The 14,888-nt window shown below is 38.6% G+C and overlaps 1 protein-coding gene across 4 annotated transcripts in view; it reads right to left on the bottom strand.

The window, feature by feature from the left end:
- Positions 1–14,888, bottom strand: part of PIK3CG (phosphatidylinositol-4,5-bisphosphate 3-kinase catalytic subunit gamma) — a 33,897-nt gene that overhangs the window by 8,187 nt on the left and 10,822 nt on the right. For all 4 annotated transcript variants that reach the window (XM_032688050.1, XM_032688051.1, XM_032688049.1 and 1 more), the window contains 7 exons: positions 12,723–12,788; positions 12,393–12,618; positions 8,451–8,554; positions 6,807–6,953; positions 5,488–5,578; positions 2,269–2,399; positions 1,546–1,657 (listed from right to left, as the gene is read on the bottom strand). In XM_032688050.1, the coding sequence (XP_032543941.1) occupies positions 1,546–1,657; positions 2,269–2,399; positions 5,488–5,578; positions 6,807–6,953; positions 8,451–8,554; positions 12,393–12,618; positions 12,723–12,788 (877 nt within the window). The remainder of the gene's footprint in view (positions 1–1,545; positions 1,658–2,268; positions 2,400–5,487; positions 5,579–6,806; positions 6,954–8,450; positions 8,555–12,392; positions 12,619–12,722; positions 12,789–14,888) is intronic.

Genomic DNA, 14,888 nt, shown 5'->3' with positions numbered 1-14,888 from the left:
TTCAAATACCCATGGGATTCTGGTACTACCCATCTCCTTGGCATATGTCATTGACTACAACATGCTTCTTCCTCACAGACCTGCATTAGCAATTTCTAAACCACTCTGTATGTGCAGAGTAACTCTGTATTGTCACCCTTTTGATAGCTTTGAGAGAGCAGCAGGGTATCAGGTCCCACAAAAGCAATAAAAAACTTCCTTTTTAAGGATCTCTACACCTACAGGACTGGAATTTGCTGCTACTCTTCAGATTACTTCATTATTTTCCCTGGCAGCCAGGTTAAGGATAAAAGAATATGGTTACTTAAAAACACAGATTTGTAACAGTGACACATGTATAAAAAAAGATAAAACATCGAATTATGTAAGATGATACTCAGGAGTGATCTGTAGGTGGAATACCCTTATTTTAAGCCAGCTTCCAAGTTCCCCCAACCTACCAAATCTGACTCCCTGCAGACCTCTCAGACTGACATCCTTCTGGCTTCTCAGGCTTAAGACAGCCCCCATAAAAGACTCAAAGGCAAACCTGCTCCTGACCACAGCAGAATAACACTTCTCTGCTTCCCTGTCTGTTGACCTATGCCTCATGTTCTGCCTATAGGAACTAACACTGCATTATATTATATATATGTTGAAATTAAAGCATTCCTTTGTTGTCTTTTCCTCAAGGACTTCTGCTGAACTTTTTTACTGTAGTCTTCAATTAGCTAATTTCTGCCTTCAGGGTACTTCTCTCTAGCCTTCGACTGGTAAAATTTTAGCTATAATATGATGAATATTACATATCCAGCCTTCTAACTAAGCCCTAAAGTATTTTCCTAATTTTCCTGAAGACTAATTATGAAGTAAGAGGATCATGAAACTAAAAGTGAATTCCTTAGACCAAAAAAAACTTCTCCATATGTACTGCTTGTTCTGGTGTCCTTCCTGGGACTTCATAGGTAAGTAAAATTAGTATGAAACAATGTACAGCTACAGAAACAATTCCCAAAGTTTATAGTACAAAAAAATCGTAGGTTTCTTCAGGATTGCAACTTTCCCCCAGACTTTAGTAGCAAAACCAATACACTCCATGTACACTTATTTCCTAGGCTTTTTTTACAATACATAAAGCAATTATGTTCCTCAGAAGTGAAAACATCTGAATTCTGACATACAGTTCCACTGAATTCTGTCAGAACCACATCCACACATCAGCAGGTGAATAGCTGTCTGCTTTATGAAGTTTTTCTGGTGTTTAGATCTTAGATGTAGACACTAAAACCCATTGTTTTACATTCCTCATGACTTAGTTTGTATCAAACTGCTCCTTGAAAAATAATGGCATTATTAATGATAATATCTCTATAGCCTGTATGAAGGCCAACAGAGGTGACAATACATTTCTATGTCACAGGAGGACCTGAACATGTAAGCAACACTGACAGAACTGGATTGTGTCTCTTCATTCATTGTTAAATGCCTTATTTATTAAAATGAAAAATAAATCTAGTTAAGTATAGACAGTCTATACTTCTATGAAATTCTCACAAAATAACCCACCTGTTTCTGTAATCATGATGTTGTCATTGTGCCTGTCACCTATTCCAAGTACAAAGGTTGCCACACAATATCCAGCACAAGAGTAAACAAATCTTTCCACAGCTGCCTGAAACTAAAAATAAATCTTAGAGTTGACAAATGCTTCAATGCTAGACACTAAATGCAATAATTCTCAGAGTTACGTACCCTTCTGTTGACATGTATCTATCAGCAGTTAGACAAACTGTCTTATAAAACACACTGCTGCACAGCAGTGATCACGATCACAGCCCCACTCTGGGCTGTGTGAGCAGGCTCTATCCCTCAGCACAGAGAAAAGCAGCATACAGTTGCTCACACATTCTGAGGAAGAAAAGCTGGCAGAAAGCTCTAGCTGGTCAGTGGACCTGCCTAAGCAAAGGACTTGTGAATACCCAAAACTGTATCTAAATCCTCTAAAACTACACTGACTTTCAGTGTTATTAGATGTCCTTTCAATCTTCTCCTCATGTATCACTTCTAACTTCCATTGACAAAGAAGTAATTTCAAAAGCATCTTGTCTCTCAGGAGTCTGGCTGCCAGCTGGATGCTAAGGCTCTTTCACAGACACCTGCAGCTGAGTGCAGGGAAAACAAATGGATTTTTCAAACTCCTGTAAGCAACAAACACAAACATATGGGCTCTATGCTCCTAAATCAGTAGGGTACATCTGAAAATCCTACTTAAAAATTCAAAGAACTCACCTTCTCTTCAATCATGCATCTCTCCTTGAGCCACTGGTTTAGTATTTCATCCTTAAATGCACCAGTGTTCCCAACTGTGCTCTGTTGAATTTTGGCAATTGTTGTAGCATCTTTCACAATTTCAATCATTCCTAGAGAAAGTAAGGAAGAAGTTAGAAGAAGTTATTGAATTTATATCAAAGCATATTAAAAATATGCAAAATTAAATTTTAAACTGGGTTTTAAAATTGACTATAGAACTTCATAGGTTGCGAGCAGAGATTAATTTTACAAGCAAGGTTCTTTCTTGTTCATTTCCAGCTGAAACCAGCCAGAGCTCACATATAGCCTGGCATCCTAAAATCCTCCTCTTTTATAATGGAAAGTATTACATGATGAGTGGGGACCCTCTGCACAAAGCTTTTCCCCAGGAGAGGAACTACTCCTGTCCTGAGCCCCATTCACATTCTCTGCAGCTTCTCTCCAACTTCACAAATATGAGGAGCTGAAGAAAAGTTTCAGTGTTGCAGCAGTCTGGGGATGAAAGTGTTGCCAGGGCTGTGGCAGAGGAACAGAGCTGGCCATCCTTCAGTAAATCCAACTTAAGCTTCAGTGTTCATATACACAGAAAGGTTCAGAAATACCAGTACACAGTGAGAAATGGTAATGAGATTGCTGGTGGAAAGCCCTCTGGCTGTCAGGGCTCACAGGTCTGTCCCAAAACTGAACAGACCCTCGCCAAGGCAAATTGGCACATCACAGCAATGTGGTGCAGAAACAAGGCCTCATACTGTCCATGACAACACGGCATGTGATGTAGGGGAAGCTAGAGGGAAATGCAGGAACAGAGGCTACAACACAACTCTACACTGTAGCCAAGACTAGCAAATGCAGTCTGCCCCTTGGACTGGGCATACTTGCACGGGGGGGGAAGTCAGATTTCAGTTGAGGTTATTAGGTAATTGGAACTATTTTATTTTCCTCCTCTGGTTCAAGTTCAACAGTGTCTTCTAGCTTCAGGTCCAGCTTAGAGATGAGCAAGCAAAGAAAAATATCCCTTTCTCCTGAGAGCAATTCAAAGCAGTTTCTGACTTGGTTTCAGTTTGACTCTCTCTGAAACAGATCAATTTATTTCTATTCACAGACCTTTTTCCTTTTTGCAATTACTGCATTATGTGCAAATTTTTCAGTCACAGAATAACAACGCAGTAATCTCTTCCTGCCTTCCACTCATGACTGAATTCATGGCTGAATACTCCCTGAAAGTATCTCTTCTGTCTTGACAGTGGCCTGGATTTGTTTGTAATAAAACTATTGTGGAAATATGACCTCTGAAACCCACCGTCAAGACCACCAAACTAAAAAGCTCTGCATTTTGGTCCGTGCTTGCCAAGCTGTTGTTATCCTCCCGGGAGTGAGCTCCAGATCACATTCCAGCTGTTGAAAAGGTCTTCCCTGCCTGTGCTCATAAATCTCCCTCTACCGGCCAACAGCTCCTTGATTCCGGGGGCGCAGAGCTGGCGCAGGAGGCATCTTCTCTAACTAGGACAGAGGTTCTCAGCTGGGAGGAAGTGCAGCAGTAAATGCACTATGCGATGGGTTTCTGGGGATCTCTGGTACTAAAGCAGATGACTTTTTAAGAGCCAGCTTGAACTGCTCTGAAATTCGGCAGGGATGCAGCACAGTAAGTAGTGACAATTGTCTCGCAGAGCTAGGAACATACAGACATGTCAAAGGGTGGGAGAACAGGGTATGATCTTTTACTAGTGATACGCAGAAGAGAAAATTCCTCCTATAGAGCAGAAGTCTACTTGGCAGCAGCAGTGGAGAGGACACGTTTCCAAAATTACAAACTGTACTGAATGCAGATGTCTTTAACAGACTGAGAAAGCCCTACAAGGGAGGGGATGTCAGCCCCAGGTGTAAGACACCTGTTTCACCCTGTGCTCAGTGTAGCATGGGATACTGTCCTTGTGTCAATACACAGAAACTGCCCAAGTTCCATGGAAATATTAGGAGGGAGGGAAGAAGAAGCTTGTAAGAAGACTGCGTGTGAATATTGTGAAAGAACATTTGCACACCACTACTCTTTGGTTTTGTTCCAAACAAGCATAAGCTCTACATCAAAGTGTCCAATATTGGGTATTACTAATTTAGGCTGCAGGTATTCCCAGCAAGCCGAGCAGGAGTGTTTACATGATTAACCATGCCCCTACTGTGGTGCTAAAAGGAGGCTAAATTTTTACATCTCTTCCATGCATATAGAAAAATAAAAAATTATTTCCTTAAAGAGACAAAGGAATGGGGAATCAATTAAGAATTCATGAAAGAATAATTAAATCTGTAGCTTGAATATGAGAATGCTGGGATCAATAGCAGAACTTCTCTTTCTTCCTCCATTTTTTCAATAAATTACAGTGCCTTAAGATGATTTTAAACAAAATCATACAAAATCCTAAAAATCTCTCTAAAATATTAGGTTTATTTAACCACATCTAGAAGAGGAAAAAAACCCTAATCTTCCTTATATTTAATTAGTATTCTGATTTACAATGTTCCATTTCCTTTATTATTAAAATTCTATCAATATGTATTATTCAATTTTAAAACATTTCTATTAGGAGAAAGGAAACCCTCTTATGTCACACTACCAGGTATTTTATCAGTGAGTTTGGGTTTCCTGCATTACTGAGATATGCTGAAATTTTATTTGCCAATTGATTTTAGAGAGCAAGTGCATTACACGTGCATATTAAAAAGAGTTCTTCATTTTACTGGGATTTCTTACTTGATTTCTCTCACTATGAATTCTGAAAAATAGATCATCACGTTGTTGCTTCTATGTAGTATAGGGTATGAAGCTTTAGGTCAGGAAAAAAATGTAGGTGTTTTGCTCTTTTCTCTGTTTCACTCTTATCAACATATTAAAACACATTTGAATAAGTCACTCACTTTTACCGCTGTTTCCTATTAAATATTGTTATTAAAGAGAAACTTGCAGCACCACCCAAGCAGTTGGACTTGCACAGGAATCACAGTTAAGCTGGTGCAGTGCAGCAGCTCAAGGACATCCATCAGAAGGGCAGAAATCACTGCCAAGACGCAAACAAAGGCTGCTCACAGACAATGTAATAAAGTTCTATTTATCTTAGGACTACAGTACATATTAGAATAGTTCTCCCATACACAACTTTGGTAAATATTATATTTTGAATTTCTAATTACAGTGTGATCACATACCTATTTTGTTCCCTGTAGAAATACAACCATACGGTAACAAACAGAGGTCCAAGGATTCTGCTTCCCAAATGGATTCCATAATTCGAAGAATCTAGTAAAAAAAAATATATGCTAAGTTATTTCAGATTATTTGAATGTTATGTATTACTCATACAAATAACACTAGCCAGATTTCTGAGATGGGGCTAAATTTACATGGCTATTGGACAGATTAAGAGACAAATACAGAAAGTGTGCAGCCATTCAAGATTATCAGTAACAGAAGCAGGGTTTGTACTTCCTCATCTGTCCTGTGACTGGGCAATCTCTACCCCTTTATAAAGCACTAATAAATATATTGTATAATTTCTACATATGCTGTGAGGTTGAATACATTAGTAAGTACGTCCATTTTTCCCCATAAATATCCCCAAAAGTACTAACAAACCAGTTTGCATAACAATCACTGAAATATTACTACAGTAATCCTACCTACCAATTTCTTTTTCATTTAACTTCACCCATTGCATAAATAAATGATAAAAACGCTTCATCAGAAAAACAGGCCATCTTTCACAAAGTAAGATTCCATCTCTAGAACACCCAGATGTGATGTATGGCATATGGCAGGAAAAAACAGGGTTACAGTATGGACTGGGTCTAGCTGGGATGAAGCTCATTTTCTTCAGAGCAGCTTGTATGGTGCTGAGGTTTAGGCTGGTGACCAAAGCAATGCAGGGAACACACTGATGTCCCAGCTATTGCTGAAGAGTGTTTGCTGAGTGTCAGTGCTGCCTGTTCTTCACTCTGCCTCACTGTGACTAGATCAGGGAGGGTAAAAGAGGTTGGGAGGGGACACAGCCAGGCAAATGACTCAAACCAACCAAAGTAATACTCCATGCTCAGCAATACAAGAGGGAGGAAGGGGGTAAGTTACTCATCCCCTGTGCAGGAACTGGCTGGACACTGGTCTACCCATGGGATGTGGTGACTGCCTTAGCATCACTTGTTTTGTTTTCTTTCTCTTTTCTTCCACTTCTCCTTTGCTTACTAAACAGTTTTTAGCTCAACCCACAAGTTTTCTTGTTTTCACTCTTCCTTTCCTCTTTCCCCATCCCATTGGCACTAATCCACAAAACAGTAACATAAGAAACTGCAGCACAAGAAAGATGATCCAATGTTGATAAGAACCTTGCCATACACAGTTTAAAAAACAAAAGACAACCTCATATTTCATATGGACAGTAAAGATAAGGTACACATACTTTTGAAAAGGAAAACTATGTTAAAATATTGTAAAATATTCACATTATTCACTTTATATGTTTTAGCTATCATACCTGTAAAATAAGCATGTCCTGACGGAGGTCATCTCCATGTTTGAAGATTATGCCGATGGTTTCATTTGACAGAGCTGTTGGGTCTGCACATTTAAACTCAAGCCAGAGGGGCTTCTTCTTAGATGCCATTACTTTACATTTTTCTATCTGTGAAAGACACATTTATTGCTTGCTAGCTATTGTACTCCAATGTCAACACAACTAACCTTTTTACACAGCAGCTACAGAATAGTTTATCAACTTCCCATCAATTATACCACAAAAAACACACTGAAAGTACATGTAAGGAACAGTGTTAAATTGCCATATAAAGCCTTACTGAACCTGCACAAGGAAAAAGTATATCTTGACTCTCCAAAACTGGATTTGGCATGTGAATCTGCTTTAGACAGATTTAATCAGGAATAGAGATCCTGACAAAACTGGCAAATATGGACCCTCAAAACAGGACTTCAATAGCTGCTTTGCAAAAACAGAACATAATCATTGTCCAATGCAATTTACCACATTGTCCACCCTTGTGACTCCTAGCAACTACATTCCATATTGCTTGACTCAATTACCTTAGCAAATTGGTCAAATTCATGGAGAAAATGGCATTTTTGAAACTAATGAAACATAATAATTCGTAAAATAAGAAAATTAATTCCCTAGTTTTATTAAATTTTTAATCTTGATAAACCAGCATTGCAATGGGTGAAACTGCATTACTTCAAATGTTTACTCCAGTAATTATGGCTAACACAACTGCAGTATGCAATACTTTCTATTCTGGAATTCCTGATTCATGGTTGAACATTACTATGTACAATAAAGCCATCTAAAACAACAAAATAAGCAGCTGCACATTAGTGTTTGAGAGCTGATAAAGATGACATAGGAGATGAGTATTTTAGAATATTCACATTTCATAAACTGAAGTTCTGAGTCTGCAGTTTAAAGCAAAACAGTTTTTACCATCCTTGGTTTGAAAAAGGAAAGAAGTTTTTAAATCTTTCAACTTTCTAGAAACACACTGATTTTGCTTCTAATACTTGGTTTAGACTAGTAACTCAGCCATGCACAACTGGGAAGTGTTTAATTCTCTCAGTTTGAAGACAGACGAGCCTATAGCCTGTTTACCAAGGCACAGGTTTATTTAACAGAAACATGGCCATATCTAGACCTGATGATACCTAATATCCAAATGAGTACCTGGCTATTCAGCAATTCCTTAAGTTGGATGGTCCTTGGCTAAGAGAAAAATCAAGGGATTCTTTTCTTGTGGAGTCCTTGCTGCACATCAAGTGACTCCAAGGATCTTCACTGTGTCTCTTTACCCACACCTCACATTGCATAGCAAATGCATGATCCAATTTCCTTTCACTGCATATCCTGGATTAAACTAATGGAAAAATTATAATTGCCATTTAATGATTAGAATTTCATGGGTTGCATTTTTTGTAGCACACAGTGGAATATCATTACACTTAGAAAAATTGTAATAGCTCTGGGAACAAAAACTTACTGAGTCCATGAAATGGCATCATGTTCACACTGAAATAAGACCTTCAGACATATTAGCAAGATTTTTTACCAAATGACACATACTTGCAAATACTTTTTTTTTTAAAAAGGATTTTCAGAAACTCAGAATATACTCACCACCAGGGCTCCTGCTCTTAGCCCAGGATCATACGGAACTCTAAAACTTTCTGGAAGTTTGCTGCTCTGTAATTTTTCAAGCTTTTGTCTCAGCTGTGCAATAACTGCAATGACAAGTAAAAAACCACAATGAAATCAAAAGCTGGATGGCAAAAAGGTTACAGGTAATCAAACTTGTTAAGCATCATGATTTGGTTAAAAAGCTCTGCTTAGCTACTTTTTAAATTGCTTTCCTCATGGATCTCCCGATTTGAAGAATGGAGGAAGACTCTTTAATTTGCACTATCAATGGTCAGGGTTGTTTCAGATACCTAAAGTTTTCCAGCACCACACAAGTCATGTACTTTCTCTGCAGTGTTAGAAGCACTGCATAGTGCTTGGTGTCCTTCTGAAAACTCAAGAGATTACATTAAAATGTCAGCTTTCATTTAAAAAACAAAACACAGTAGAACACACAAAAATACTTTGCCCTTATAACTGACAAGAAATGCAGACAGACTCGTGGCTTTTGAACTCTTGGTAAAAGACAATACAGAGGTATGAATTTCTTATCCTCCTAAAACTGGTTTCATATTGCAGCCCTGTTAATCCCACATTCCAGTCAGAAGAAAATTTGCTGCATGTTTATATGAACGAGAATTTTACTGTTCGTATCTGAACTCAACCTTTTAATTCATAAAACTTCAAGCTTCTGAATCTTCAGCTCAGAACAGTACAGATTACACAACATATGAAGTACTTTGTTCATCTCAGCTAGCGGGTGTTAGCAGCATAAGCAATACACTGGCTATTACCCTGCATTAGGACGAAGACCTGAACATTGTTCTAAAAGAAACTGTAGCAACACAGCAGAGGATGCATACACATGTTCGAGTAATTTTGGAGATAAAAATTAAAGAGCAAAAAAAACTGTACTGAGAAAACCAGACATGGACCTGGATACTTGAAACAGGATCATAATCATAGAATCATGGATTAGTTTGAGTTGGACACGACCTTGAAAGGCCGTCTAGTCCAACCCCCTGCAACGAGCAGGGACATCTTCAATAAAACTTGCTCAGAGCTCTGTCCAACCTGATCTTGAGTATTTCCAGGCATGGGGCATCTCCACTTCCCTGGGCAACCTATTCCAGTGTTCCAACACCCTCATCATAAAAAATGTCTTCCCTATGCATAGTCAAATCTACCCTCCTTTAGTTTAAAGCCATTAACCCTTGTGCTGTTGCTGCAGCCTCTGCTAAAATGTTTGTCTCCACCTTTTTTTATAAACTCCCCGTAAGTACTGCAAGGCTACTGTAAGGTCTGCCCAGAGCCTTCTCTTCTCCAGGCTGAACAACCCCAACTCTCTCAGCCTTTCCTCATAGGAGAGGTGCTCCAGCCCTCTGATCATTTTTGTGACCCTCCTCTGGACTCATTCCAGCAGGTCCATGTCTGTTCTGTCCTGAGGGACCCAGATCTGGACACAGTGATGCAGGTGGGGTGTCACAAGGGCAGAGAAGAGGGTAGAATCACCTCCCTCAACCTGCTGCCCACACTGCTTTTGATGCAGCCCATGATACTTTGGCTTTTTGGGCTGTGAATGCACATTGACAGAAAATGAAGACAGTTTAAGAGCTGTTATCAAACTAAGAAAGTCAAGCCAAAAGAATTAGCCAAGAACTCACAGAACACAAACGTTACACATGAACTACAAGGTTTTAGAAAAGAATTACCTAGCAGTGCCTGGTGACCATTTTCTTCTGGTAAAAAATAAATCTGACAGCAATACACAGGAGCTACTAAGTGGACTTTACAATTAGACACTTTCCAAAAAAACCACCAAAACCCACAATAACCAAAACCAAACCAATTACACAAAAAAGTAAAATCCCTAACAAAATCCCCTCCCCCCCAAAAAACCCCCACCTAGGTTGTAGTAACTTGGGTCATGAAACAGCTATCTAAAATGTAACTATAGATTTCCTAGAAAAATGTAGCTTTACTGAAGTAAGTCTCCTCATTGTAATTAGTGTAATTTGAAAACTGTAGGCCAACCAATTGAAGCAAACAAAGATAAGGAATTAGCTGATTTTAAAACACAACTAAAGGCACTTGCTAAAACAATTTTCAAGTTGATCTAGCTTAAGAACAAGGTGTTATGCATTTTAAGAGATGAAACAGCTGCACAGACACATTTCTGGGAAACAAATTATCTAGCACAGTGGTGATGAAAGCAGATAATCCCATGAAAGACGTAGTATTATTATCTTAAGAATTTATTTATTTATTATTACTTGCTATGTTCAAATATAAGCAAAGAGATTACATGAAAAGTTAAAGAAACAGTTTGACAGCATGATTGCTACTGGAATAGTATGGACTTAACAGGAAGGAATTCATCCTTTAAAAAAATCCACAAACACTGGAGGAAGAAACATATATACAAGAATTAGATTAGACTGCATGACAGAATGAAATGAAACAGAACAGAACATTCAGACTGAAAATATGAACAACGATGAACATAGAAATGACAGGGCAAAAAAGAAGCAATAACTGAAAGAATAAATTTTAGGATATACATTTTTAAAAACATAAGAAGTAGAGGGGGCCTGTAGGAAAAATTATGTCCCCCATAATCTGAGAATAAATTACATTACTTATAGAATTAGTAGGACACTCCACATTTTCAGGAAGCCTTATTCAGTGAAAATGTCAATTATATAAGTCATCTTTCAATGTTCTGCTGTACATTACATACAAAGATTTCTTTAACTTCAAAACCTCGTGGGTGTTAATGTGATTGCTTTCTCTTGAAACTTTTCTTCTTTGCCCACATATCCTTCAAAGATAACGTATTATGGAATCCACTGCTGTTACAGACATGTACATCTGCGAGGATGTAAAATTTCTTTCCAAAATACGGAATTCTAACTAAATACATTTAGGTTACGGAGTATTTTAAGATAAATTTAGGAAGTTGATTAGAAACAATGTTTTATATGGGACTTCAGTAAGCCACTTAACTCACACTATGTGGTAACATAACAGATATTACATAATATATTGAAGAATAAATGCATATTTCCTTCAATTTTCTTTTGAAACACCACCACACCCACTTCTGCATAGCCAGGGTGGAAAGGCTCTCCAATCCAAGGAATTCCTGGCCTGGAACATCCCATACTGAACACGCAGGAAGAGGTGGTCTCTCCACAGCTTTAAGAGCTTTAATATTATCAAATGTCTTCTTGCACTTACCCCCAACACCAAGAAAGTAACAAGAATGATGATAGACAAGCTTTGAGGGAAGCTGGGGGGGGGAAGGTGGGCAAACCCCAGAGGTAAGCAGGCACTGTATGATCCTACTGTGGCTTCCAAAGCCGTGCTTCCAAGAACTAGAAATAACACCACCACATCCACATCCGTGTCTCACAGGACAAATGCTCCTCAAAGACATGCTCAGTATATTCAGCCCTGATCCACCACCAGCTTCTTTCACGGCACAGCAGAAGCGGTACTGGACTCCTCCACCATCTTCTTGCCAAGAGTCTTTTAGCGAGAGCTTACGGTAAGGCTGTGTTTCTTGGCAAGTGTCACTTTTTATTTCCAGTTGATATTTGTGTCCTGGATTGTTTCTTTCTTCAGTGCTGGCATTCAGCTAAGGGTTATGTACAAGAACTTAGCTGTTTGCCAGTTGTATGGTGTGAGGTTCAAGAAGATAAGCCAAAGCATGGGAAAGCACTGGGTGTCTAGAACATTGATATTCTTCCCCTTCTGGGGGAAAAAACTATTACTGGTTCAATCATTATTAGCTTACACACATATTTTAAAAGAAAATTATGCCCTTTGACAGTAATTTATTCACAAATTTTCTAAATAAAAAGTGCTATCTAGTTTTTAAAACCCAAAGAGAAAAAAACCAGTAATATTACCAACAAAGAAATGCCTGTTAGCAAATACCTTGAGAAGTAACATCATACTTTTCTGCAGAAACTGATTTTATCTCCATTGTGACTTTGTGCAGCAATTCAATAACTTGAACCTGCTTCATGAAGTCATGCAGCATTGCCTTCCCACAGCCCCTGAGGTAGGCCTCGAGGATGACTGCAAACCTCTGCTGGTAATGCATGGACTGGGCAATCTCGCTTCTCAAGAACCAAAACAAGAAGTGACCAATTCTTTTGTTCTGGTGGTGAAGAAAAATACTGCAATCAGCACACATTTCTTGACAAAGGGTTTTAATAATGCCAGCAACTTCAGCGTAAGTTGGCTGTATTTTGAAGTACTTACCCTCAAACCACGTTTGAGCAGAAATCTGGCTAATGCGCTGTCATGATATGGCTCAAATTTCACAGCCTGAGTAATACAAACAGAAGGCATGTTATTAACACATTTAAGATCCCAATGCACTTACATGTATGCTGACATCTACAGAATACACTGCTGCAGGAGTAGAAAACGTGTAACCAAGCAGGTCTTTTCGAGGCTTCCCTGTATCTCATTCAAGAAGCACTTTTTCTTTGCAACAGGTTCTTTTCAGGTTTATTATTAATGTGACAAGCAAGGCATGGAGTATCTAACCAGTGGGGCCGACCTGAGCACATGAAGGAATGTGAACAAAACAACATCATTCCCAGGCTGTAGAAAAAGCTAGCAAGATCAGGAAACAGTCTGCAGTGTGACTGATGCTGAGAATACTTGAAATTTTTACTGCCAGATGAAATAACATATTTGCAATCATTCTTCAATAAAAATATCAATAATAAAGTACTGGTTTTGGACAACATTCTGCTACTTCGGGAGTAAGGCCCCAGGGTTCACTGCTGGGCTCTCCAGAAAGCATGGGATATAGGAGCAGCTTCTCAGAGCACCTATCTGGCCTTTAACCCCTAAATGAATCACAGAATCATAGAATCAACCAGGTTGGAAAAGACGTCGGAGATCATCAAGTCGAACTCTCGATAACAGAATAAAAGCTCTGATACACACCCTGTACTAATGGAGTACAATTAAGAGGAAGACTTCACCAGAGCTTTTTTTTTTAATGACTCTGTGAGAGCAGATGTATTCTTTCTCTTCCAAAAGCTGCTCCCCTCCACCCAAGCCCAAAGACATTTCCAATCTACTGCCAAAAAAGTGTGTGGAAAAAAAGTCAACAATGCTTTTCAAGTGCGAGCATTGGAACTTTTTTGCTGTTATTCTCTTCTTCAACCCAATAACCAAGTGAATTGGTCTTCCAGAAAACTATCGCACTTCCAGATACTGGGCTGTGCCAGGGAACTTCTCCACTTCAACTCATTTTTCCAGCAACTTCTTTTCTGTTGCTTCAGGAACTCAAGTTTATAGGAGCTTTGTATTAAGATTAATGGTGGGAAAAAAGTATGCATGTATATCCCATGGCAAGAAAAAATAAATAAGATGCATACAATCTCTGAAACAGAGTCAGAAAATCCTGTCATGGACTGAGGGGGTTGGTGAATGGCTTCAGGTTCTGGAAATAGAGCGCCAGGAAGCAGCCTGTAGGGAGATTAAGGGAAAACAAAGGGATGCGCAGAGAGCCGGGGGCATGTAGTACGCTCAGCTTTCAGAAGCAACTGAGTATGCAAACCTCTAGCAGTAGTTATTCAGCAGAATATAATGGCTCTTTCAAGATCGTTGCAGTCTGCAGTTTGCAAAAAAGCAACCAAGCCATCAGCAAAGGTCTGCTCAATTTATCAAACAAACCATAGTTTTATAAACTCTTAAAAGTGCTGTGGCACACAGTTGCTTTTTTATTAAAATATCAACATGATTTCTGAAATGTAAATCTTCCTGTGGGTTTATTCAACAGAAAAAAAAATCAAGCTTTTTCAGTCAACCTTCTAGAATGAACCAACTTAGAAAAAGGTCATAAAGACACGTTCTTCCCAGCTGCTGGTTAAGAGACAGACAACAAAGCCAAGCACCAGACTTGCCCTTCTCCTGTATCATAATTCTGCAAGAACTGTCTCCGCAATACTGTTCCATTTCCCCAAACAACTTCATCTTATTTAGGAAAGATGATAAGAATTCACAAGCATAAACTGATTTTATGATATATAGATCCTTTTACTTTGTGTATGAGATTAGGAGGTATGAGGGTTTTTAATAAAAATTAATTTTCACTGCAGTAAGGTGCCCAACAGCAATAACTATCACATAAATTCAAATGGATTTGCTTACAGTTCCAAGGAAGCCTATTAAAAACCTCATTCTGGTATATACTATGCTTAATGTTCTCAGTGCATATCCTTGAAAAACAATTTAAGACTGAAGTACAGCCAAATAACCAACATTGCTCCAAAACAAAGTCTCCTCATTAAAGTTGCAAATACAGTTTCATAAAATAATATTAAAAATGTATTATGAGCATTCTTATCGACCTGATGTTTTAGAAATAATTATTTTCAAAAGTCAAGCCCATTTTTCTTTTTTCCT

This window comes from Chiroxiphia lanceolata, chromosome 5 (assembly GCF_009829145.1).
Source record: "Chiroxiphia lanceolata isolate bChiLan1 chromosome 5, bChiLan1.pri, whole genome shotgun sequence".
Taxonomy (NCBI): domain Eukaryota; kingdom Metazoa; phylum Chordata; class Aves; order Passeriformes; family Pipridae; genus Chiroxiphia; species Chiroxiphia lanceolata.
The sequence above is the reverse complement of the archived record's forward strand: the minus strand, read 5'-3'. Positions and strand labels throughout refer to the sequence as shown.